At 39.3% G+C, this 27,115-nt stretch overlaps 1 protein-coding gene across 3 annotated transcripts in view; it reads right to left on the reverse strand.

Moving 5' to 3' along the window:
• Positions 1-2,882: 2,882 nt before the first annotated feature.
• FCHSD2 (FCH and double SH3 domains 2) overlaps positions 2,883-27,115 on the reverse strand; it is a 260,252-nt gene continuing 236,019 nt past the window's right edge. For all 3 annotated transcript variants that reach the window (XM_043906604.1, XM_043906595.1, XM_043906612.1), the window contains exons 14-20: positions 15,795-15,929; positions 10,502-10,585; positions 10,204-10,381; positions 9,694-9,914; positions 7,798-7,927; positions 7,574-7,656; positions 2,883-5,033 (exon numbers count right to left, since the gene is read on the reverse strand). In XM_043906604.1, the coding sequence (XP_043762539.1) occupies positions 4,950-5,033; positions 7,574-7,656; positions 7,798-7,927; positions 9,694-9,914; positions 10,204-10,381; positions 10,502-10,585; positions 15,795-15,929 (915 nt within the window). In that variant the 3' untranslated portion in view covers positions 2,883-4,949. The remainder of the gene's footprint in view (positions 5,034-7,573; positions 7,657-7,797; positions 7,928-9,693; positions 9,915-10,203; positions 10,382-10,501; positions 10,586-15,794; positions 15,930-27,115) is intronic.

The following is a 27,115-nucleotide window of genomic DNA, read 5'->3' on the forward strand; positions in this document are numbered from 1 at the left end:
ATGTGAAATGCCATATTTCACACAGTTTATATTTCATAGAAACAGTCTGGTATAGGCTGTTTTCTTTTTATAGATGCACATTCACTAGTCAAAAATATTTCAGCTTATCTCTGCATTATCTTATTATCTTATCTTGATTCTCCTGGGTCTTATGAAGCTGGTACTGTGTTCTCCTTCCCACTTTACAGATGAGAAAAGCAAGGCCCAGAAGGGTGAAGCGATGAGTCAAAGGTTACAGCTAAGTGAGGTAGCCCAGGGACTTGAATACAGGCCTCTTGACCAGGTGCTTCCCCTGCTGTTCACAGAAGAAACTGAGTGACAAGAAGCATGTGTATTTGTTCAGCACACACTGTGGAAGAGGTGTTCCTTTCTGTTGTTTCGGGATAACATTCCAGTGAAGTATTTCCAGACCAGGGCTCTCTGAAACAGACGAGGCAGAAGTATTGCATTTGTGTTTTTGGCCAGTGGGACCAGGGGAAAGTGGTCCAGGAATGAGATGCCCTCTGGAATTAATTCTTGACAGATCAAGCGGTAACAGCTTCTAAGAGGAAACGTATCCTGGTTGTCTTAAGTTGTAGGATTTGGGGACAAATTACAACTCTCTCCTTGTAAACTTTCTGTAACTTGGTTGTATTTTTGTCATGAAAAACAGCTTCATAATGAGCAATTAAATGCAATGATTCAGATAGATTGTGTCATAGAGCTGCTCAGAGGCCCAAGAAACAACTTGCCTCACTACTGAAAGCTTTGGCTGGGTTTCCTGGGCAGTGAGTGAAGGGTGCAGCCCAGTGAGATTACAACCCAGAGGAGTTTGCTTTGGTCTCGTGGCGAGTCCAGTGGCTTGAATCTTCAACTTCTGGCCATCCCGAGAAGTCTGTTTTAGTAGTCTTCTCAAATACTGTGACTTTTTTGTGTAATGTTCTCATTGTGCATCTAGAAACTGAACTTACCTGGAACATAAAGGTTGGATGAGTCCTTGGAAATCATCTCATTCTGTTTCTTTTAAAGCTGGGGGGTGTGGCAACTCAGTGGAAAGGGCATCCATCAAGTGGTGGCAGGGCTGCAGGATATCCTTCCACTCATTTCTGTCTGCCTGTGGCTGTGGGCTGGGGGTGGGTGGGATGGCTTATAGAGAAATGGGATTCAGGTGATGTGCTGTGACTCTGGTTTGGCTGCCTCACATTTAGTTCCTATGATGAAGGAGGCTCTGGTGTAACTCTGATACAGGGGTGAGGCAATCAGCTTAATTCTGTCCCCTGGTCATAGACCAGGCCTCTGGTACCAACGGTAGTCTTAAATGTGAGCAGCTTTCACTAGCAGCGGAAGACAGAAGATGGACATATTAATGTGTACTGATAGCCTTTAACATATTTATGGTAAGGCACTTTCACACCCACTCCGTCCTTTGGGCCTTATGACAGCTCTGGAAGGACAGCAAGGCACAGTTCTGCAGGGGAGGTGCTGAAGGGGGGGCCGTGATGCTGAGGAAGACCACCCTGTGCTGCACACGTCACGTGTCCTTCTTGGAGACACGGCATTACTAGGTTTCTGATGGGGACACTGAAGACGGGTCCCACAGCTGTCAAGTGGGACCCAGGATTTAACTCAGACCTTCTGAGTCCAAAGTCCACGTTGTCTTCTATGCTGTTGGTGGGAGTGTCGATGGATATAATCATTTTGAGGCCAATTTGGCAACATCTGACAAAATTAAATCTATGCATACTTTTTGTGGTGCTAGTGGTAAAGAACCTGCCTGCCAACGCAGGAGATGTAAGAGATGCAGGTTTGATCCCTGGGTTGGGAAAATCCCCTGGAGGAGGGCATGGCAACTCAGTTCAGTATTCTTGCCTGGAGAATCCCATGGACAGAGGAGCCTGGTGGGCTATGGTCCACAGGGTCTCAAAGAGTTGGACATGGCTGAAGCGACTTAGCACACAGCATGACAAAATTAAATACACATGTACATTTTTAACTCTTAAATTACATATTTAGGAATTTACCTGATATTTTTACTGGAACAAATTTATAAACAATTAGGTAAAAAGGTATTAATTTCAGCTGATAGCAAATGAGTGGATACAACCTCAACATCCATCACTATAGGAATGTTTAAATCATGCTATACCCAAACAATGGAATATAATGCTGCCTTCAGAAAGAATGAGGTAAATCTAAATGTATTACATAATTTCACATATGAAAAGGCAGTGTTGGCACATGTAAGTTCTATGCACAGAAAACATCTGGAAGATTACATATCACACTTGCCCAGCTCTGGAAGAGGAGGGTTGTGGGGGCCCTCCCCAAACAGTGGTCCTCACTGGGGTGGCTGGTAGCCAGATGGACTCAGTTTTCTACCTGGAATCCTCCAGCCACCCCTGGAAACAGTAAAATCTCCTTCTCTTGCCTTATGACTCCTTGGGTAGAGGTTTAGGAAAAGGACAGAGGAGTACAGAGTGCCCACTGCCTGGGAGTCAGCAGTCACATCAATCTGAGGGGACTCAGTGGCCTCCTTCTGGCCCTTGCAGCTGCAGATTCGGGGCTCCCTCCTCAGCCCCCTCAGCACATTCTCTGTCTCTCCTTTCCAACACATATCATACAGTACTGTCCTCAGGTATGTTTTTTTTTTTTTCTCCATGGAGAGAACCTTGATGCCCAAGGCCACAACATACTCATTTTTATCTCTAGCATTCAGGGTATTACCCCTGGCAGGTAGGGTGGCATGAAGGGCTGTTTGTCCCCTGGATGGGTTAATGTACTTCCCTCTCTTCGTACCTGTTGTAAGATTTGAAGGAGGGCCTGAGAGTGTCTTTAAAAGCAGTACTGTCTATTTGGAAAAGCCTGTTTACCCAAATCTTCTTATAAGAAAAACTTAGAAAACGTTAATTCCATTTTTTTTATTATTCAACATTTTATACATAATAAATACAAAGTTTTTACAGCCACTGTAAAGAAAGCACTTCTGCACAGAGGCGCCTCCTCTGAGCCCAGCCCTGTGCACTGTGACGCGGGGTTACATGTCCTGGAGGGACGGGTTCTTATTAAAAAGGAGGCATATTTTTACAATTTTGTTTTTTTAAAATAAAATTAGCAGCTCTTCCAAAAAATATTTTAAAATATAACAAAAGATTTCAAATAACTCTCTGAGAATGTGGAAAACCCAGATTCAAGGACAATTTTGCTAGCTAAAGAGAGAATACAAGAGTGGGTGGCAAGAACTGCCCAATTTCAGCACTTTGAAGATTTTTAAAGTGCTCTGAAGATTTTTAACTTGTCCACAAACTTTAAAATCTTAAAAAAAAACCCACCCTTTTAATTTATTTTGTAAACTTAAGAATAAGTTTGATAAACACAAAAAGACCTCAAAAAGATCAACAGGTTAAGAAATGCAAAAAAACAAAAACAAAACCAAAAAAAATCCTCAAATCACAGAGAAAATTCATCAATGGGTACTGTTACTGAAGTGATCAAATGACTATCTGAAAACTTCTTCAGCTATGACCTTATTTCTGGTCAAAAATCCCATGGGGACATTTGGCGAGCATTTCAAGTTTTTAGAGAGTCTTAGGAGGGATGGCATTTTCAAAGCAAAAGACAACTTTTGGATTAAATTCTGAAAATTTTGATTTATTAAAAAAAAAAGAAAAAAAAAAAAAGCAACTGGCAAACATCCCTTAGTCCCAAAGTAATGTACTCCCTATCTTCCATAGGAGGTGGAGGGCCACCAGAGGCCTCTGAGAGCCACTGCTGTGGGCCTGTTAGTCTGCAGAGAAGGCTCCTCCTGGCTCTCCCTGTGACATGGAGAACTTGTCCTTTCCTTGTCAATTTGCACCATGCAATCCTTTTGTCCTTCTTCATAGGAAGCTGGTTTACTCCTTGAGCCACAGATTCTTCCTCCCAAGGAAATGTCAGGTCAGTGGGAGCTGGGAAGCTGCATTCTATGTGGTGGGTGGCTGCTGGTCTGGGCCAGCCACAACTTGGCTGTCTGGGCCAGTGGACTAGTTTGGGAATAAAATAATGCTAGGTGCCTCCCCAGTAGAGAAGCTTGACAAGGCAAGTATGTGTCCCCAGTTTTATCAAGACATTCAAATTCTAAGGATACTGGTCATGATAGTATATGCTGCAAAAATTAAGATGAAAAAAATACCCAAATATAAAAAGAACACTAAGTCAGCTCATTGCAGATCTGGAAGCTCCATTTCTGCTTTAGCTGCAGCCTCCTTTCTATTAGTCTATGTGATGGACAAGATTCGGCTACTAGTTCAGCCCCTCCATGTTAGCTCTGCTAATACTAAATGAATGGCATAAATATTAATACAAAGGACACTGTTAATTGTTTTAAATCTGTTAGCTGTGGAAGAGATGTGCATTATTGCAATCAGTGCTAAACTCAGGGCAGTCTACTTTTTTCCAATAAGGTTTCAGTTTCTCAGTTTGGGGACCAACTGTGGGGAGGAGCCAGCCTCTCCTGAAATCCCTCCTACCGCTTCCTTATGTAGCCAACATGATCTGATTAAACTCAATCAGATAAGCCAAAGCCACTTGAAGAAAGATGAGAATCTCTGCCACGTCCTTGTGGCCACAGTAATATACTGTACGAGTGCACATGATCAGTATCTCTGTAACTGTGCCCTGAACGAGGCCTGGTCTTGAGTCTCATACAAAAATGGGTCCCTGGTAGGCAAGAGGACTGTCCCCCTTCTCTGCTTCTAGGGCCCACTAGGATTTGTGCTGTGCTAGGAGAGATGACATAGAAAATGACAACAAAAAAAGGCACAAAATATTAAAAACGTGGGAGGTGTCAACCAGGCCACCCGGTCACATACAGTCCTCCTTGTTTTTGCTCTGTTCGAGTCATCATCATGCAAGCAAAGGTGCCTAAAAAACAAGACTGGCCAAACTCCAAGCCTGGCCTTGATTGTAGCAGTAACGGACAGGCAAACCCATCATCACACCAGTGTGATTTCCACATCCTCGATCTTCTCTGCGGGCCTTCGGTGGTTCTGCGTAGGAGGAGGGGGAGCTGCCCGGACCTGAGCAGGAAACCATCACATGGTCAGTCAGCTTCCTGATTCAGTGGCTGAAGCATCGAAATCCGACCAGTCATTTATTCAAGGACATGGGCACCTGAGGGCTCTCAGAAATGTTCTAGGCATGTGCTTTCAACTTAATTTTCACAGCTTCTTACATTGAGAAGGAGAAGGACAAACTGCTCTGGATGAAATGTGAAACTCACGACTCAGGTTCTTCCCTGGGCTGAAAGCCTCATGGCCACAAGAGTCTTTGTAGTCCTGAAAATCTTGGCCCAAGTAAAGGCCTAGAGTTGGAAGTGAGAGAGAGCAATGCTTGGAGAACTGAAAAACCTTTAAACGTGTCTTGGAAGGAGAGATGCAAGAGATGAGACTAGAGAGACAGGTTAGGGTAAGTCATGAACGGCCTCATTAAGTCATATTTAAAAATCTGAGCTTTATTCTGTAGGCAAAGAAGAGTCTTTGGGGGATTTTAAGCAGCAGTATTAGATGTGTGAAAAGATGACTCAGGTAAAAGTTTGAAGAAAAGAGTGGTGGAGGGCAAGAACACAGGCTGACAGTTTTGGAGCCTCCTGTGGTTGTCTGAAAGAGAGCTGATGTTGGCTGGAACTGGGGGAGTAGACGGGGACAACTTGACAGTCATCTCTGGGTAACCCTGGCAGGCCTTGTGATGACTCTTCATGAAAGGCAGGGTCAGGGAGGTGTCACGAGTGATGCCAGAGCACTAGCAGGATGGGGGTACCACTCACCAGGACAGGAAATATGGGAGAAGGATGATGTCTGGGAAGGAAGACAATTAACTAGTTTTTAGCTGAGTTTTGGGGGTTTGCTATATATACATGAAGATTTCGACAGATCTGAAGCTCACGGAAGAGATTGGATAGGTAGTTATAAATCTGGGAGTTGTCAGTAAATAAACGGTTATCAAAGTCTTGCGAGTAAATGAGATAACTCAGGAGTAAGTTTAACGACTTTAAGAGCAGTAGCCCTGGGACTCCTCTGGTTGCTCAGTGGTAAAGAATTTGCCTTGCAATGCAGGGGACGTGGGTTCAACCCTTAGTCAGGGAACTAAGATCTCACAGGCCATGGAACAACTGAGAGGCCGACCTGAGTGCCCAACTACTGAGCCTGCACACAGCAGCTACTGCAGCCTGTGTGCACTGCAGCCCACACTACAGAGTCCATGCAGTGCATCGCAAAGATCCCACATGATGCAACACAGATTCCACTTGCTGCAACTAAAACCTGACGCAGCCAAACAAATAAGAAAAAAAAAAGAGGGAAGCAGTCAGTGGACGGAACCCTGAGAAGCATCAACAGAGCTGGATAAAGGCAGAGAAGCCCTCAAAGGTCAATGAAAAGGAAGGCCAGGAAGCAGAAAGCAGACCAGGAAAAGTGTGGTGGAACAAATGGGTCCACTTCTCTGCACTACTGCTCTTCCCCACTAGTTCACATTACTGTCCTCTCTTGCTTGGACCATTGCTCCAGCCTCCTAACAACTCCCCATGTTCAGTCTGTCACTTTCCACTCATTTTCCACCTAGCTGCCACAGTAGTGTTTTAAAAATGCACAGCTGGGATGTCCCTGGTGGTCTAGTGGTTAAAAATCTGTCTTCCAATTCAAGGGATGCAGGCTTGATTCTTGGTTGGGGAACTAAGATCCCACATGCTTCAAGGCAACTAAGCCCACTCACTGCAACTAAAGAGAAGCCCATGCCCAGGGACAAAGATCCCACATGCTACAATTAAGACCAAGTGCAGTCAACATAAAATTATAAAAATTAGTAAGTAAAAATAATTTTAAAAAATGCACAATCGGTCATATTACTGTCTGGCTTACAATCTTACAACAGCTTCCTATCACATTTAGGATCACGAACCAAGTCCTTAAGAAGGCACTCAGTATCTGCTGGATGAACAAAGACAAAGGTTATAAGTGGCTCAAAGAACTATGTCAAACGCTGGTAAGAGGGTCTAGGAAAATAAAACTGCAAATATAACTAGATTACCATGTGGAAGTTATGACCCTGGAAGAACTGTTTTACAGTGAGGTGGTGGGATGGATTCGATGGCAGCTGAGTGAGGGGTGGGTAGAAGTGATCATTTGTAAAGAATAGATTTTCTTTGAGAATAGAAGCTCTCAAAACTCAAAAGGGCACGAATTTTATATCATCTCACTGTCTGTCAAAGAGGCAGGTGGAGGCCTGGATAAAAAGTTCTCAGTAAACGCCTGCTGGGAAAAAAAAAGCTTCTGCTTTAATGCTCACAGAGCCTGTAATAATTTAAATACACTTTCCATAACTGTCACCTGGCAATCTCACCATGGCTCAGTGAGGAAAGTGCCAGCGTAATAAGCTAGACCTTCCAAGATGTGTTTATTTCTATAGCCTTCCTTTTCCAGAGCTCTGTTTAACTTCCCAAGTCCATCACAACCTGGCATGGAAGGAATTAGTAACAACACAGGGGTCATGGAGCTCCATTAATTTCTAACTTTCAATCTGGAAGAACTATGCACTCTATTACTCTGCTAGATAAGAGACTTACAGGTCGTAGCTTCCCATATGAGGTCTCAGGAGTATGCCTGGATGCCTGCGAGAATCCTGGCGATTCGGCATGGAAGCTGTTTTCTAAGGGGGGGAATCAAAGAAGCTCAATTTATTTGTGTTGCTGAGCAATAAAGATGGTAATTCAGATCTGTTTACCCTCAGATGAACACGTGGCTTTCTGAAACAAAGTGTATTTTGATACATGCCCAGGAGACCCCTTACCGTTTGCTGAAGGAGAGCGGGGGAAGTACTGGGAGCCCCTCTTATCTGGGCTGGGGTAAGGGCTGCTGGGAGGCTGGTCGTACAGCGGCAGTGCAGGCAGGGAGCCGGGCGGTTTGGGGGAAGGAGAGACCTGCAGCAAAGGGAACAGAGGTTACACAGTGCTCACTTCAGGAAGGCGATCAGCTGGCTTCTCTGCTCCTGGCAAGTTACCTTTCTCTGGAGCTAAGTTATGATTGTTAACTTTTCTGACCAGCCTCACTAGAAGCAAATGAGCCTAGTTTGATGGCTAAGTTGAAGACAATCTCTCTTGGTAAATGTCACATGCATGCATGCTAAGTCGCTTCAATTGTGTCTGACTCTTTGTGATCCCATGAACTGTAGCCCACCAGGCTCCTCTGTCTGTGGGATTCTCCAGGCAAGAATACTGGAATGGATTGCCATGCCCTCCTCCAGGGGACCTTCCTGACCCAGGAATCAAACCTACGACTCTTACGTCTCCTGCGCTGGCAGGCAGGTTCTTTACCACTAGCACCTCCTGGGAAGCCGCACTTGAAAATATGTGGGTTATTTTTAAGTATCTTTTGATATTGATTTCTAACATAATTCCACAGTGCTAAGAGAAAAAATTGTATGATTTCAATACCTTTAGGCCATGACATTTTTGTACCTTGTTTTATGTCCCTGGATATGTTCCAGTGTCTCCTAATTTACAGTCTATGGGAACTTAAAGAGAATTTGTATTCTACTATTGTGTGAAAATTGTATAAATCTTAATTACGTTGAATTGGTTCACAGTGCTTTTCAGGCCTACTATATCCGACTTCTCTGTATAGTCATTCTACTACTGTTTGAGAGTTTGATATTCAAATTCCATCTAAAAATCTTAGTTTATCTACTTAAAAACTAATTGTAATACATGGAGGAACTATATGCAACCTTGCTCTGTATTTTCCAAGTCTCCTGTGAATGTTATCATCCTTTCACAATTAAAAAAAAGTAAAATAAAAAAGCAAATGAGCCTAGAATAACCACACCACCACCAGTTTTGTGTTGCATTTAACTTTTTCCTTCTATAGATCTCATTATACTACTGATTTTAGTTTAAATTAAACAGTTACCAAGTCAAACCATTCTCTAGAGTTCTATTGAACTCTATTCTATTGAAATAGAGTTCTATTGAAAACATCAAATTAGTCAATTCAGTGAAGAACAAAAAAAAGGACAAGTTGTATTTTTCGGAGAAGATAAAATAATTGGCTGAGTTTCTGACTTCCCCAGGCTTTGTAATTGTCATGTTCAGTGGTCATAATACTGTACAAGCAAGATGGGCAGACATATTCCTTATGGTCCTGGACCTGCCAGGCCTGTTGTGACATATCTGAATTAGGAGTTTTCCGTAAAGACAAGTTTTGCTATTATGAAGTAAGCCTTGGGCCACTTGAGTACATGGGGCTCTGGCAGTCTCATTACTTCTCTGAAACGGACTAGCAGGACCTGGGCTGGGCAGGGAGTTTCTGATGGTGAGGGAGAGAAAGAGGGGGTGGTAATATTTTTACTGTATAAACTAACCACCAAGACAATACATCCCCTCTCCGATTTCTTTCTTTCTCCTTGCCAAACCAGTCTTTTGTAGGTCACACACAGTTTAGTATTTTGGTTCCTCAATTCAGAGAACAAAATGTGGGAGATGTGAAGTGTAATATAGCCATTGCACAAGAGCCTGACTGACAAGTCTCTGCTTCCCAAATTCAGTCTTGTGGAAACTTGGCAACCAAAAATTGGGAGTGGTAAGGGTGAGGTTGAGACCGCAGCCCACTTCTGTGTAGGTCAACAGACTCTTTGGAAGTTATTTTCTTTAAACCTCTTTTAATTCAGCTTTCTTCCCATGTTGTGCACCTGAATCTCTCGCATCCATGGAGTGTCACCATTTTCTGAGGCTGAAAGTTCTTCCACTAGCACCGATGGGAAAACTCCAATCCGCCCACTGAATTCTCCTTCCCAGAAGCCATCATCATCCTGGTTTTCTTTGTTCAAGATTCGGATGATTGCTCCCTCAGGAAAAGATAATTCATCATCTGTCTGGCCCTCGTAGTCATAAAGTGCTTTCACGAAACAGACTAGGTAGCAAGAGAGAAAAATACCATAAGAACGCTGACAACCAGGTAACGCTTACTACCACCCCATGCACAAGTGACAATTAAAAGAGTGTCGAATGGAATATGAGCAGAGCTGTAAGCTCACTGAAAAGCAACTCTAGGGTTCTACTGTACAGGATACATGTGGCCAAATAAATACATTACAGAAAGGGAATAAACCCATGTTTTTAACCAACTGAAGGCTGACTCCAGGGTAATAGGGTTTATGTCAAATGTGACCAAATAAAGAGTGCCTTGTTTCAGTCTTTACCACTGGCATCTCCGTTGAGGCTGCCTGAAACGAGTTCGGCCTCCGTGGAATTGCTGGATGTGTGTGACCGACTGTCCAAGGCAGCCAAGGACTGCAGCATGCTCAGCAGACTGTTCGAGGTCGGAAACTGTAGGTACTTTTCTGGCACATAACCCACTTGGCCAACTTTATTTCGAGCCTGAGTAAAAGACATGTGACAAAACAGGTTTGCACACACAATTTGGACAGGGTACAACAAGAACCAAAACAAACTCCTGAAAATGTCACAAGAAGGGGTGATATGAGCAAAGGAATATACCTTTACCCAGTCTTCCATATCTCCATCTTCAATCACTTCTAACACCTCATGTTCCTCAATGGTCAACTCATCTGGTTGAGAAGCCTGCAATGTAGGATGGTCATGGACAAAATTAAAAAGGTTAGATAAAGAGCAGATGTGAACTGATCATAACAAAAACCGGGGATCAAAATATTGAAATGATTTTGAAAAACGTATTGAACATAAAAATTTGAGTGTTGTAAAACTATCATAATGAGGTGAAGTTTTACTTAAAAACTAAACAAAATAAAACCACAACAAAAACTGGAGAAACGGAATCCTCAAGAGGCAGTCAGGCTCAGTGAACACAGCACTCTGCTGGAGTAGGGGACCTGGGTTCCAGCTCCAGCTTATGTATCTATTGGTAAGTTATTCAACTTCTTGATGCCTCCATTTCTTCAAAATGACAATCCCGCCATTCTCGGGAAGATGGGGGTGGGGGTGGGGTGGGGTCAGTGTGGGATGAATAAGCACAGAACCATGATGGTTTGGGAAGCACAGGCAAAGGTAAAAGCAGTGAATGAGAATTGCACCACAGGGCTACAGTGGAGGTGCAGACTGTGAAAATGCAAAGAGCTATGTATATGGATTGAATGACAGCTTGAGCAGTGCCTGGAATTGGTCTCCAATCACCGTAAAACAGTGGCCAAGAGAAGTAAGTTGTAGGAGAGAAATGATTGATATCGGTCAAGGCTTGGATTTATTATGCTCCAACTTAACTGTAGACACTGGGCTGATCCATTTGGGTGCTTCTGCAGAAGTTGCTGTGACTTTTTTTATTTTAAAAGTAAATAAAAGCAGGAGTCCACTGGCATTGGACACCCAAATGCTGCCCGTGAAGCTGTAGAATCTGAGGGCAAACTCTCAGGGACTCTGTAGAGGGGTTAGAGGAAGAGACTTTGTTTCCTGAAGAGACTTGTCTGTTACATGTAACAGGAAGGATCTGCAGGCATCTTCTGGCTCTTAGTGAACAGTTGTAAAATCTTTCCCCAAGTATCAAGATCAGTGAAAACTATCAGTTAAGACCATATAGTTTTTCAGATCTCACAGTCTCAAAGTATAAAAATATCTCCAAGTTACATAAGCAAAAATAAGGCAAGGTTTATTTCCCAAGACTCATTTCCCACTGCATGTACATTTCATCAAACCCAGATTCTGGACATTGCTGTAATAGCTACTTGAGACAGAAAATCAGTATTGAAAATGGCTGACTAATCACAGAAATACTTCAGGACCAGAATTTTAAGCAGATTACCTCTGACCTCAAAATAAGAGGAAAAAAGAGTCCACTGATTTCTGATGGCTTTTCCAACGGAATTTCTTCACTAATCTGAAACCACACTATGCCTTGAATATACCAGAAAATGGCACCTATATAACAAAGATGTTTTTCCTAATTCTCTGGCAAAACTTTTAAAAGGTTATCAATACAACCAGATTTCAATGTGTGTGAGAGCAAAGCAGGAGAGTTAAACACCTTTAAATATATTGCTGTCCTTGTAGAAAAGTCATGAAGGTCCATGCAAGTTGTCCAACGTTGTAATATAAGCAGTGCTATATATAGCATTGTTATACTAGCTTGATCATACCATACCTAAGCAGTGACCAACTCTTTCACTTGACAAGGTCAAGTCCTTTGCATGACCCTGTGGTCTCCTGATGTTTTGGCCCCAGCAAACTAATCCCTGGTATCTGAATATACCATGTTATGTACTGTCTCTATGCCTTCCTTCCAAGAGGCCTCGATCCCTCTTTCCCATTTGGTAACTGGAATTAGATTACTGTGAGTTCAAGTCCAGCTTCAGTCTGTTTCTACAGGCAAGTGACTGTAAGACCTTTCAGAGCCTCAGTTTTCTTTTTTATGCCTATTACAACATAAGCTCCATGAAGGCAGAGATTTCTGTCTGTGTTGATCAATGCTGTATCTCCAAGCCTAGAAAAGAGCACAGCATGGTACACGGAAGGTACTCAGGTAACATTTGTTGAATTAATGGATTGGTTGATAATTTCTTCCTTATAGGATTAGTGAAAGGATTAGAAATATATGTGTGTGTGTGTGTGTGTGTGTGTATAGAGAGAGAGAGAGAGAGACAGAGAGAGAGACCAGGCACACAGGAATTCATAAATTGTAGCTATTATTATTACCCGTGATTTGATGCCTGGCTTATATGTATACCAAGACCACCCACAATGAGCTGGTTGCTTTTTCCTCCTTTTATTCTTATAAGGCTTTGGGCATCCCTCTAACACTGACTACTATGGCACTCAAGTTAGTTGTTTGCACTTGTGGGCTTTCTAATAGAATGACTTCTTTAAGGCAGGGAAGGTAATTCTTCTCACTTATCCCAACCAGGACAGCAAGTGGTCAGTAAATGGTTATTAAATAAACACATGGTCACATACTACCTCATGAAGTCCTAATACACAGTGACCGCCAGAACCCCAGAAGCAGCCATGCCCTCTGTTTCCACTACCACCTCTCTAAATTTCCTGTTTTCTGTTAAAACAATATGCTTTTTCCTGATCATAAAAGTAATAAATGTTCACTGTAGAAAAGCTAGAAATAGGTATAATCGAGATCTTAAGGTAGTACAATTTGGTATCTTACTTTCTTGATGTATCATTTCTTCTTACAAAAAAAACCTCAAATGTAATTTTTCAATTATCCTCATAATATTCTGTTATGATTATATTACATGAATGGTTAATTTATTTAATTATTTCCTTATTGGACTGCTCACTTTGCTCTTATAAAGTAGTACTATGATGAAAAAAAATTTTGTACCCAGAATATTTTTCTATATTGTGGGTCATTTCCTTAGGACAAATGCTAGTAGGTTCAAAGTGACAAGCATTTTTAAGGCTGTTGAAACAAATCCTTAAACTTAGCTTTTCTTTGCTCTTGCTAGATTAATTTAGGCTTTCTTTGCTGATCTGGACCATAGGAATCACAACTATGCTTATAGTTAAGCTTCTCTCTACTCTAGTCTACCCTCTCTGGAATATCTATACCATGACCAGGGTTCCCTTACTTTAAAGCCCAGTCTGATTTTAGGACACGCAATGGCTTCCTTCAGCCAGGATAGAAGCCCAACCTTGGGGCGATCTACAGGTCTGTCTGACATCTTTACTTCCAGCTGCTCTGTTCCCCACGTTTGATGCTCACATACCACTGAGTTTAACATTTCCCGGACACTCTATTATCTTATCAAACTGTGTCTCTGCATCTGTTGTTTGCTTAGAAGGCTCTTTCCCTTCTCTACCTCATCATTGTGACTAGAAAGATCTTACTCCTGACCTCACTGAAATACTACCTTATCTGCAAAATTCCTCAGATGCAATAATCACTCAGATACTTAGGACCCTCTCCATTTAAAGCCCTTAAATTTTAATTCTGGAACTTCAGAGTAAATATAACACTGAGACAGAAGACAGGGAAACAATCCCAACCTAGTTGTATAATATTTTAAAAACACAGTACAAGTGTTTTAAAGATGACTTCAAATTTTCAGAAGATTATCAAAACAGTTTACATTGGGAAGACAAATCCCAACTCTTTTAGAAAAGAAGAAGTATTATTAAATATATAATAAAAGGATGTTAAATGAAAAGAAGTCTGGTAATCACTGATATTGAGGAGTAAATAATGTCAGTTTTTCACTCTCCAGGCATGGTGCTGGTGGGAGTGAGACTATTCCATGTATGCTTAAGATTCTCTCCACATACTTCCTCTGTTGTTCCTCAGGCATGGCATTAACATGAAAGGAATTCATTAAAATGAAAGGGATTCATTTGTTCATGCTTTCCTCACATCACTCATTTATTCGTTCCACGATTATTTCCTGAGGACCAACTATGTGCCAGGCACTGTCCTAGGTGCTGAAGACATATATGCAAGGCACACAAAGTTTCTGCCTTCAGGGGCCCTTAGTGCAGAGTTAGATAAAGAAATGTGAAAACAAACAAGATTAAGTTTGTTTGGTGATAGGTTCTATATAGTGTCAATTAATAAATGAGGACAGAGGGGCAATGGGATAGAGTAGTGACTGGGAAGATGGTTATGTATTTAGATGGTCAGGAGAAACCTGAGGAGGCACTATTTGAGTTGAGCCTATATGGAGAGCACTGGGCAGCCAACCAAGAACTGGGAAAAGATAGTTCTAGGTAAGGGAAAGCAAGTGCAAAGTTGTCAAGTCAGGAAGGAGCACAGTGCTTTTGAAGACTGAAAGGCAGCCAGAGTTGCTAATGTGTAGTGAGTAGGTTCAGTGGGTTGATCTGACATGAAGCTAAGAAGACTGGCAGGGGCCAGATCAGTCTGGACATTACAGAGCCTAGTAAAGAGTTGGTTTTTCTTTGTGTGATTGAAAGCTTAAAAAGAGTTTTAGGCAAGGGAATAGAATAATCTTCTATATGTGTTAAAGATAAGTTTGGCTGTAGGGTGGAAAGTGGATTCTTGGTAGACAAGTATGAAGAAGGGCTACCAATTATTACTTTATTTTACATTAATCAAAGTAATGGCCTAGACCAAGATGTGAAATGTGAATGGATTCCAGATATATCTTGGAGGTGGACTCAACAGGACTGGCTACTGACTGATGAAGAGAGTGAGGAAAAGAGAGGAACTGGGAAAAGAAACTCAATCTACTTTGAGTAAAATGGTAATGTGAAAGCAGGGCACGGGTGAGAGACATTAAAAACTATTATACCAAATCAGGTTTGGAAGTTTAAAGAAAAATCTATTTATCCAGGTCCCTGCTTAGCCTGGAAACAAGAGGTAATTATATTAATATTAGGATAGGCAAAGTTTAACAAAACTGTTTTTTCAAGCAATTTTACTTTAATACCAATTTTGAGAACTATCCTAATGGAGAGCCTTGTGCCAAGCAGGCAACTGATAAGGAGAGGAGTTCTATTTACAGAAAATTTGCTAGATGCCAGGCACTGTGCTAAATGCTTTGCTATACAAGTGTTATCTCATTTAGTCTCCACATTAGCCCTATAGTATTATCCCCATAATATAGATAAGAAAACTGAGGCTCACAGTGACCAAGGGACTAGCGTGGTTACGTAGCTTGTAACTGGCAGAGGCAAGATTGTAACCGAGGCCATCTGCCATCACAGCCTAGACCCTTTCCCATTGTTACATTGCCTCTGATAAGAATGCAACTCCAACAGTATGGTGAGTGCAGCACAAGAGGCTGGCAGATGCCGTTACTTGTATCTTCAGAGCTGTCACAGTTTAACATGAGAAATGTGTTAGAGAAATACAAACCTTGTAGGAATAAACAACTTTGCAGGTGAGTGGATAATTTCTTAAGGTACCAGAAGGGCTGGAACTGCTGTCATCAAAAACATCCATGTTGTCCTCAAACTCTTCTCCTTCTTCTCTTTCAGTATCTGCATTAAGCTAGGAAAAATCAGAGGCCACTGGCTAGCTTACTTAGTTACTTCAAGAAGATGCATGAAAGCAGCAAACAACCGGATTGTTTGAAAATGTGAATTTACTCATTCAACTGCACATAGGAAAGTATCTGTTTTGTTCTCACTTGCATTTTTCATGTTATGAAAGGACTGGGATCTTTTTTTTCTTTTTAAAGCCAAGAGTCAGTTAAATACTGACTAATGAAGGCCGCTTACCATTTTAAACTGATCATATTAGCAAACATTAAAAAGATTTCGAAATGCTACCAATGATGTAGAGAAACAGGTTTTCATCTATGGCTGGTTTAAACGTAAACTGGTATATCCTTGAGAGAAAAAAAGCCTGCACAACAATGAAGACCCAGCACAGCCAAAAACAATAAATAAATAAAATTACTTTAAAAAATAGATGTGGATAAATTAGAGCATGTGTGCTCTGCTGGTAGGAATGTAAAATGGTGTAGCTGCTTTGGAAAAATGCTATGATGGTTCCTTAAAAAGTTTAACATAAAATTACCATATAACCCAGCAATTTCACTTCTGTACTCCCAATGCTCTTCAATTTTAATTTCTATTCTATTCTTTCAATTATTTTTACCAAAAGAGTTTGAAAGCAGGGATGTGAATAGATATTTGTATACCAATGTTGACAGCAGCATTATTCACAATAGCCACAAGGTGGAAGCAACCCAAGCATCCACTAAGATGGGTGGAAGAACAATGACAGCAGAATATTACTTAGCTTTAAAAAGGAAGGCCATTCTGACACACGCTACAATATGGGTGAACCCTAAGGGCATTAATATTAAAAGAAATAAGCCAGTCACAAAGAAGATAAATACTGCATGATTCTACTTACATGAACTACCTAGAGTAGTCAAATTTATAGAGACAGAAAGTAGAATGTTGGTTGTCAGGGATTTGGGGGCTGGGAGAATGGGGAGCTACTGTTTAATTGGTATAGAGTTTCACTTTTTGCAAGATGAAAACAGTTCTGGAGATAGATGATGGTTATGGTTGCACAAAAAAATGTGAATGTACTTAATGCCACTGAACTTTGTATTTTAAAAAGTTTTTAAAAAAATAAAAAATAAAAAGGTTTAAATGATGAAGTTTATGTTATGTATATTTTGCCACAGAAAAGGGCACAGTTTCTTTTGAAATGTAGCACAAGGGAAATAAATCCAGTTTCAATGTATATTACTGGCCATAGCTAAAAGGCACATATTAATTAAAATGGTATTAAGTGTAAAAATGTATTTATCTAGAGTATTGTCTATTACATTAAAATGTGAATAACACTTAAATGAGCATAAACATCTGACAGAGGTAGGCAGAGTCAGAAGGACTAAGACTGGAGAATAGAGGAGATTGGCTTGTTCTATATGTCTCTGAACTACAAACAAAAAGTATGTTTTACTTTTTAAATTAAAAATCCAGTAAAGAAGAAACAAAATAAGCTCAAAGGTTTCTTGGTTTCTAGCTACATACAAACACTTATCTGGCTACTTTTCCCAATATTCAAACACACAAAGGCACTAAGGTTTACACAGTAAGGATATAAGGAATGGATAGTCAGAGTTGGGCCTTATGGTAGAACAATTAATTAAAATATCAAACATCTACTAAATGCTGAACACTAAGCTAGGCTCTGAGATATGAAATGAAGGACATAGTCTGCTTTGCAGGAGTTCACAACCTAGAGTAGGAAGTCAGCATACGCAAACGCTAAGTGCACAGATGGCTCTGTGAGTATGGAGAGAGTGACTTGAGAAGAAGGTCAGAGCAGATTTCTGTCCATGGGATTCTCCAGGCAAGAATACTGGAGTGGGTTGCCATGCCCTTCTCCAGGGGATCTTCCGACCCAGGGATCGAACCCTCTTACTCTCCTGCATTGGCAGGCAGGTTCTTTATAACTAAGCGCTACCTGGGAAGCCCCCAAACTAACAAACATATTTACATACACTTGGAAGACGCCTTTATATTCTAGAAAAGGTTACAGACAACTGTGGGCATTACAAAAAGCAAAACAAAACACCCATATATCTATAAAAAAAATTAAAGCCAATGTGGGTAGAGCAAGTTTCCAAAAATACAGTGTAAGGAATGTTAATATGTACTGTGTTTTGACACTAGGAATCAATTCAAAATGTTCCATCTTGGCAATGTTATCTGATACTAAACATTCTTTTTTTCTTCTTTATTTTGAATTCATTTTTTGATTCTCACAGAAGGGAATGGAAGGTTGCAGTGGCGGCAGCAGGGGTCACTGCTACATACTTTTGCATTGCTCTTGCAGTTTTCCAAAGTATGTCATCTCAGGACAGCTTCTTCCTTTTTCCTCTTCCACCTTCTGTAACTGTTGCAATGTTTTTTGGTTTTTTTTTTTAACTGTTGCAATGTTTTCTTGACCTAGCATTTCTAAAAGCACATTCTTCCTGTTTCTTAACTGCTCACTTATCCCTTTTCCTTCCTGTCATCTGACAGAATTTTAATCAAAACTATTCTTTCCAGTGGTACTAATAATTTTCCTTTCTGAGATGTTGTAAAATGCTTACTCTTATTGCAATGGCAGATAAGAAGAACCTTTCTGAGTTGATTTTGGTAGCTGACCTCATACTCAGCAAATTACCTCTGAAGGGCTTCATCAGCTTTATGGATATGACAGACTTGGGTTTGAATGCCGACTATGCCATTTACTTGCTAAATGACCTTGGGCAAATTATTTGACTTCTCAACTTCAATTACCTCATCTCTTTAATGAAGACAATTACTTCTTAACAAAGTTATCATGAGGATTAAGTGAGGCAACACTTAAACCCTTAATATATGCTTGGTACAAAGGAGACACTTAATACATAATTGTTGATTTTATGAGGAAAGGAGAAGATAGATTAAAAAAAAAATCTGGTGATATCCAGCTTAGAGGAAGACAGCTCCTTGTAAGTGGTTAGCAGAACCTCTGAATTCCATCTAGACAGAAAAGTGATCACAGTGAACATCATTCCAAACACAACACAGGTATATTACAAGAGATGATGTTGAAAATATCAGCCAAATGGATTTCTGTTTCCAGGCAAGATGGAGTATCAGGGACCAGGTTTAAACCTTCCAGAAACAGCTAAAAAACTGTTCAAAATTTACAAAAGAACAGTTTTCAAGACACTGGACATTATGTGAAGAACAGTGATCCTTGCGGGAAACAAACAATTTCCCCAACCTACTATCTGAAAAAAGTTTCCAAGATGAGATACAGCAGAAGGGAACCCAGGAAGAGGCTGGTGATCTAATGGAATTAAAGACACGAAACTGGGACTTTAGGAAGGCCTAAGTGGCTAGGGTTTCCACAGTAGAGTAATGAAGAAAAGAGAAATGCATAGAGAGAACTCTGGAAATCTACAGAGGGTCCTCCTTAAGTCTTCAGCTAAGTACAGCACATACACATCAAGAACTACCCGAAGCCACTGATAGAATCCCTCAAAGGATTAGAGGGAACCATCCTCAGCATTCACACAGGCCTGGGAATATTTCCTGTTCCCTCCTTAACAGAGCAGAAAACCTCACAAGGCATAGGGCATCAGGTAGAGAAATTAGAAAATCAGTAAGGATGCAGAAGACTTGAACAACACTGCAAACCAACTTAATTAACATTTATAGAAGATAACACCTAACAACAGCAGATTATATATTCTTTTCAAGTACACATGGAATATTTATTGAGATATACCATATAATGGGCCATAAAACAAGTCTTGATAAATTAAAAATGATTCAAGTATGTTATCTGACCACAATGGAAATAAATTATGTCATTAACAGAAAGTTATCTGTAAAATTCCCAAATATTTGGAAACTCAATAACACTTCTAAACAACCCATAAAACAAAGAAGAAATTAAAAGACCAATTAGAAAATATTTAAAATTGAATGGAGTCAATGTATGACAAAACCCACTACAATATTGTAAAGTAATTAGCCTCCAACTAATAAAAATAAATGAAAAAAAAATTGAATGGAAATAATAACACAACGTATCTGACTGAGTTTGTGTGATGGTGCTTAAGCAACATGTAGTGGGAAATGTCGGAGAAGGCAATGGCACCCCGCTCCAGTACTCTTGCCTGGAAAATCCCATGGACAGAGGAACCTGGTAGGCTGCAGTCCATGGGGTCGTGAAGAGTCAGACATGACTGAGCAACTTCACTTTCACTTTTCACTTTTATGCACTGGAGAAGGAAATGGCAACCCACTCCAATGTTCTTGCCTGGAGAATCCCAGGGATGGGGTTGCACAGAGTCAGACACGACTGAAGTCACTTAGCAGTGGGAAATGTTTAGTATGACATGCCTATACTGAAAAAGAAGTAAAGTCTCACATCAGTGACCTCAGCTTCCATGTTAAAAATATTAGGAAACAGCAAATCAAGTCCAAATTAATCAGAAAAAGGAAATAATAAAAAACAGAAATCAATAAAATAAAAAAACAGGAAAACAACAGGGAAAAAAGTCAATGAAATCGAAAGCTGTTTTGTTTTTTTGTGACGATACATCAAATTTATAAACCTCTAGTAGGATGATAAAGGGGGAAAAAAAAGGAGAAACAAATAACCAACATCAAGGAGTAGGAGAAGTGATATAACTACAGATCCTCCAGACAATCAAATAATAAAAAATACTATGAATGACTTTATGCCAATAAATGTGGCAACTTACATGAAACCAACAAATTCTTTGAAAGACACAAATGATCAAAGTCCATTCAAGAAGCCTAAGTTGAAGAACCCTATCTCTGTTAAAGAAATTGAGTTTGTTGCTTAATAAAAAACTCCCACAAAACTCCCCTCCAGGTCTACGTTCTCGTGAATTCTACTAAACATTTAAGGAAGAAAAAAATTCTATGTAAGTGTCCAGAAAATTGAAGAGAAAGGGATTCAAATTATTTTATCAGACAAGCATTATTCCAAAATCAGACAAAAACAGTTTAAGAAAACTATAGACTAATAAAGAATCCACCATAATCAGACATATAAAACACTAATCAAAATTTTAACAATTCAATTCTAATCAATATAAAAAAAGGATAATAGTTCATCAGGAATGCAAAGTTGGTTTAATATGTGAAAAATCATCAGTGTACTTCACCGTATTAACAAACTAATAAGAAAAATCATTTAATATTTAGGACTTCCCTGTAGCTCAAACTATCAAGAATCTGCCTGCAATGTAGGAGACTGGGGTTCGATCCCTGAGTCAGGAAGGTCCTCTGGAAAAGGGAATGGCAATTCAGTCCAGCATTCTTGTCTGGAGAATCCCATGGACAGAGAAGCCTAGTGGGCTATAGCCTGTGGGGTTGTAAGGAGTCAGACATGATTGAGCAACTAACACTTCACTTCAACATCCATTCCTATCAGTAAACTAAACAAAAATGGAGGAAACTTCCTTGACATGGGAAACGGCATCTACAAAAAGTCCTACCGTGAACATCATACTTAATGGTGAAAGACTATGCTTTCTCCTTAAGTTTGGGAACAATGCAAGAACATCACGTTGGTTCTCACCACTTCTATTCAAGCAGTGTACTGGACACTGGAGCTGTTACAATAAGGGGGGGAAGTAAGCAAAGAAGGAAATAAAAGGCATTTTGAATTGGAAAGGAAGAAGTAAAACTGTTTTTGTATACAGGTTACATGATTATCTATACAGAAAATCTACATAAGAAATACAATAACTAATGAATGAGTTTAGCAATGTTGTAGGATACAAAATCGATATACAAAAATCAATTGTATTTCTATATGTTAGTAACGAACAATCAGAAGTTGGAATAAAAAACTATTAGCACAGCATCAAAAACTATGAACTAGAGATAAGTCTGACAAAAGATGTGCAACATCCACACAATGAAAACTATCAAACACTGCTTAGAGAAATGAAAGACAATTGAAAGACTCAATATTGTTATGATATCAAATATTTTCAAGCTGATCTACAAATTTGCTGTAATACTAATGAAAAAATTCTGGTAGGTTTTTCTGGTAGAAAACCCAACTTTAAAGTTCATATGGAAAAGCAAAGGAATGAGAATATCCAAAATAATTTTGAAAAGGAAGAAAGGTGGAAGATTTTACCTGATTTCTGGACTTAAAAGTTACAATAATTAAGACATAGCAGCACTGTCATCAAGCGAGGCAAATAGATCAATGAAACAGAATAGGAGGTCCAAATATAGACCCATACATATATGGTTAGTCGATTACAAAGATGTAAAGGCATTTCAGTAGAGAAATGACAGTCCTTTCAACAACAAGAAAAAAGAATTGTACTCACTCTTCTTAACTCACACAATCACAAACTTAAATGTAAAACCTAAAATTATAAAATATACAAGAAAATCTTTATGACTTTGGGTTGGACAAAGGTTTCCTAGTTATATCACAGCAGGGTCCATGAAAGAGAAAAAAAAGTGAGTTGGGCTTCAACCAAACAATTTGTGCTCTTTGAAAGATACTGTTAAGAAAATGAAAAGACAAGCCACAGACTGGGAGAAAATTATATAAATCATCTATCTGATAAAAGATTTGTATCCAGAGTATAAAAAGAACTCTCAAAATACAATAAAGAGAGAACAAACAACCTAATGAAATATGCTTGAAAGATCTGAATGGATAGTTCACTGAAGAAGATATACATGTGGAAAATAAGCATGTGAAAAAATGCTCAACATTATTAGTGAAATGCAAATTTAAACTATAATGATACACTACTGCACACCTATTAAAACATCTAAAATTAAAAAGATTGACCATACTAGCTATTGGCAAGGTAGTGGAACAACTGGAACATTAGTATTCCACTGATAGGAACGTAAAACGGTACAACCACTTTGGAAAATAGCCTGAGAGTTAGTTAAAATGTTAAACATATAGCCACTATATGATCCAGCTAAAACATACACACATAGCAGTTTTACTTGAAAGAGCCCGAAACATCTCAAACACCCATCATCAGGGTGAACGGATAAACAAATTTTGTGGTATATTCATACAACAGAATATGACTCAGCAATTAAAAGACTGACATGTAACAACATGGATGCTACTCAAAATAATCATGCTGTATGGAAGAGGTCAAACAAAGCAAAGTGTATTTTTTTAAATATTTGTAATCTATTGTATTTCAATTATACTTCAATAAAACTGTTAAGAATAATAAAGCTTGGAAATTTTAATGACAACTGGTTGCACAGTACTTGAAGGTGCTATAAGACCATTAATTACATCAAAATAGGGCAGTCAATGATGATTCACCAGATGCTTGAAACAAGAAATGAAAAAAAAAATACAGCAATTGAAATGAATCACGAAAAAGGTTAGAGGAATAGAGAGTCATCCAAGGAGTGAGAAAAAAAAGCAGGGCTTTAGAGGCAGACATATTTGGGTTCTAATCCTAGTTCTCTCTACTTACTAGCTGCGTGCTGCTGGGCAAGACAGTTAATTCTTCTAAGTCTATCTTCTCATTTGTAAATACATTCAGGATGGTTGTGATCATTAATTAAAATAACAAATGAATGTGCCTGACATGGTACCTGGTACAGAATAGATGATTTACCAAAGTGAATACCCTCTTTTTGGTAGTATTTTAAGCTTTAGTTGGTAGAACTGGAATAAACTGCTTGAAGTTCAGATTAATATTTTTGAACATGTATCATGTGTAAGGACCTGTGTCAAGCACTTTACTTGTTATGGCTATGGAGAAAGTCAAAGAACATAACACGGCTAGAGATACTTCTCTTAGAAGTAAAATGCTCTAGCTTTTCAATGCCCATCTTTGGCCTTGGCTGTCAGTAAGTGACACTGGTTCTCTTGATCTGTGGACACCAACCCAACAGTCATTATATGCAGCTAGGTAATTTCCAGCCCCTGGCAAAGGGTCTCATGAGCAGTGAAGGCTCAATACATGCTTACTGAATTGAATTAAACTGATCCTACTGCAAGTCTGAAATGTCAGTTTCATTAAAAGTGTGGACATTTTGAGTATGGAGTTTAGTCCAGTAAAAAGGTGAATGTCCATCTGAAAATACTGTAAATAAAAAAGCAACTGAAGATTTTTGTAGGTGTATTCCATTATTTTTTACAGTTTACATTTATCTCATCATGAAAATCCATTGTTCGTTTCTTTGGGATTTAGCTCAAGCCAACAAACAGGTTTCTGTGTTATAAAAACAAAGCCCACTGGATGCAAGGACTATAAGGCATTACTGAGGCAGATGGGAAGCAAACTAGCATCCTAAAGGTTTAAAATCTTTACTCTTGCCTTTCAAACACATACTAAGCATGATCTTCATAATGAATAGACCTAGAATTTATTTCTATGCAACTCTGTGAAATGCTCATATACTTAGGGATGCTTCCCAAAAGAGTAGATTGTGAGGATGCCTTGGCATAGTAGTTGGGGGAGGTGGCTGAAAACAAGGAAGTCATGTAAACACTGTCAGCTACAGTCTGAAAATCTAGAGGGGAAAAAAGAACAGACAGAAAGAACAAAAATAAACCAACCTCAAACAAAGAATCTCTGACTCAGTAATTCTAAGATCCTAACTTACAGAAAAAAAATCCCCAGTATGGAAAAAAATGTGTAAAAATGTTTTAAACAGTGTTACTTAGACTATATGGAGGCAAGCCAAATACTAAACATAAAGAGTTAAGTGAACGCATTCCTGATGGGATATTACACAGATATGAAAAGGATTATGAAGGTCATCCATCAGTATGGAATGTTAGATAAAAATATCCAAAATTAACCTTATTATGATAAAGATGTTCAAAAAAGGAACAGTACAAAGAGGAAGGAATTCAACTAAGTTGCTAACAGTGTTGTTATAAGGATGGAGCTTTTTAAATTTTCTTCTCTGCCATACTTCCTAATTTTTTGTTATTGAAGTTATATAATCTTTCTATTCTGCAATTAATATAATTTCAAATTTAGGTTTTAAACTGGGTATGGGTTTCTGAGTAAGAGAAGGCAAGAAAATGAGAAGGGATAAGTGACAGAAGGGGTGACTGGGTCACTGGCAGCAATCCAATCATAGGAGACTGTATGCAGGCTCTGATTAACCATCAACTGAATAATTATACCAGTAGAATGCTCTCCATTAAAAAATATTGCTATATTGTGATTTTTTCCCTTCCTATTCCTATATTCTGTACCACAGCATAATACAGAAGGCAAAGAGTTAATACTCAAGAAAGTATAGTCCCTTCCTTATTCTATAAGATAAACAATATATGTTTAAAAAATATTTACCTCCATAGGGCACTTTACACTAGTAATGTCTAATAGTACTATTAACTATGTTTTCCAGATGAAAGGGAATTCTAAACCTTATGATTAATGCTTTTGCTAGCATCTGTAATGGAAGAAATAATTTGGCCCCCGAATGTGTATTTCTACTCTCTGTTCCTCTCCAGCTAGCTGTCAGTGTGAAGAGCTACAAATTCCTCCAAGTTATTTCAGGGCTGTCATTTAAAATCAGGTTAAATAAATATTGGGACTTCATTAAACTATTTTATGCTTACATCTTTCCCTTATTTATACTGTTAGTAGAGCATCCACAAAATACACCCCTCAGCTGAAACTGAGAAAACACAGGTTCTGTAAGAGTGACTAGAGGGAAGAAAGAGTGGAATGGGATTGCAAAATGCTCCTTTCACAGAGGCTATGACATGTCTCTAGATGAGCTGATGTTTTGGGACAGTTGTCAAAAATACCCAATTTATTCAGCACTTACAACCAGTCTGTACTACTCACTGCCAGACACTATACCAGGGACATCTCCTTCATTTCCTTCCTTCATACTCAGATGCCTTCCTTTATCTCTTGTTAAATTTCTTTAAAGCCAATCCCAAATGACATTTCCTTCATGAGGACATTTCCTTCTCTCCCATTTTTCTAGCTGGTATAATAAGCATATCTTTGGAGATATTGTGGGTTTGGTTACAGACCACAATAAAGTCAGTTCAGTTCAGTCGCTTAGTCATGTCTGACTTTTTGTGACCCCATGGACAGCAGAACATCAGGCTTCCCTGTCCATCACCAACTCCTGGAGCTCGCTCAAACTCATGTCCATCCAGTCGGTGATGCCATCCAACCAACTCATCCTCTGTTGTCTACTTCTCCTCTTGCCTTCAATCTTTCCCAGCATCAGGGTCTTTTCCAATGAGTCAGTTCTGTGCATCAGGTGACCAAAGTATTGGAGCTTCAGCTTCAGCATCAGTCCTTCCAATGAATATTCAGGACTGATTTCCTTTAGGATTGACTGGTTTAATCTCTGTGCACATAAATCTATGTTTATAGTGTAGTTATTAAGCATGCAATACTATATGTCTAAAAAATTTATATACCTTAATTAAATACTTTATAGCCAAAAAATGCTATCATTTGAGTCTTCAGTGAGTCATAATCTTTTTGCTGGTAAAAAGGTCTTGCTTCGATGTTGATGGATGCTGACTGATTAAGGTGGTGGCTGCTGAAAGCTGGGGTGTCCATGTCAATTTCTTAAAATGGGACAACACTGAAGTTTGTGGCATTGATTGACTCTTCCTCTCATGAACTATTTCTCGGTAGTGTGCAAAGCTATTTGATAGCATTTTACCCACAGTAAAACTTCTTTCAAAACTGGAGGCGATCCTCTTAAACCCTGATTTATCAACTAAGTTCATGTAATAGTCTAAACCTTTTGTTGTTACATCAGCAATCTTCACAACATCTTCACCAGGAGTAGATTCCATCTGAAGAAACCCCTTTCTTTGCTCATACATAAGAAGTAACTCTTAATCCATTAAACTTTTATTACGTGATTGCAGCAGTCAGTCACACCTTGAGGCTCCACTTCTAATTCTAGATCTCTTGCTATTACTGCTACTCTAGCATTACTTCCTCCCTTGAATTCTTGAATCCCTCAAAGTCATCCACAAGGGTTGGAATCAACTTCTTCCAAAGTCCTGTTTATATTGATATTTTGACCTCTTCCCATGAATCATGAGTGTTCTAAGTGGCATCTAGAATGGTGAATCCTTTCCAAAAGGTTTTCAACTTACTCTGTCTAGAGTCATCAGAAGAATCACTATCTAAGGCAACTACAGATTTACAAGATGTATATTTTAAGTCATTAGAC

This window comes from Cervus elaphus, chromosome 1 (assembly GCF_910594005.1).
Source record: "Cervus elaphus chromosome 1, mCerEla1.1, whole genome shotgun sequence".
NCBI lineage: Eukaryota > Metazoa > Chordata > Mammalia > Artiodactyla > Cervidae > Cervus > Cervus elaphus.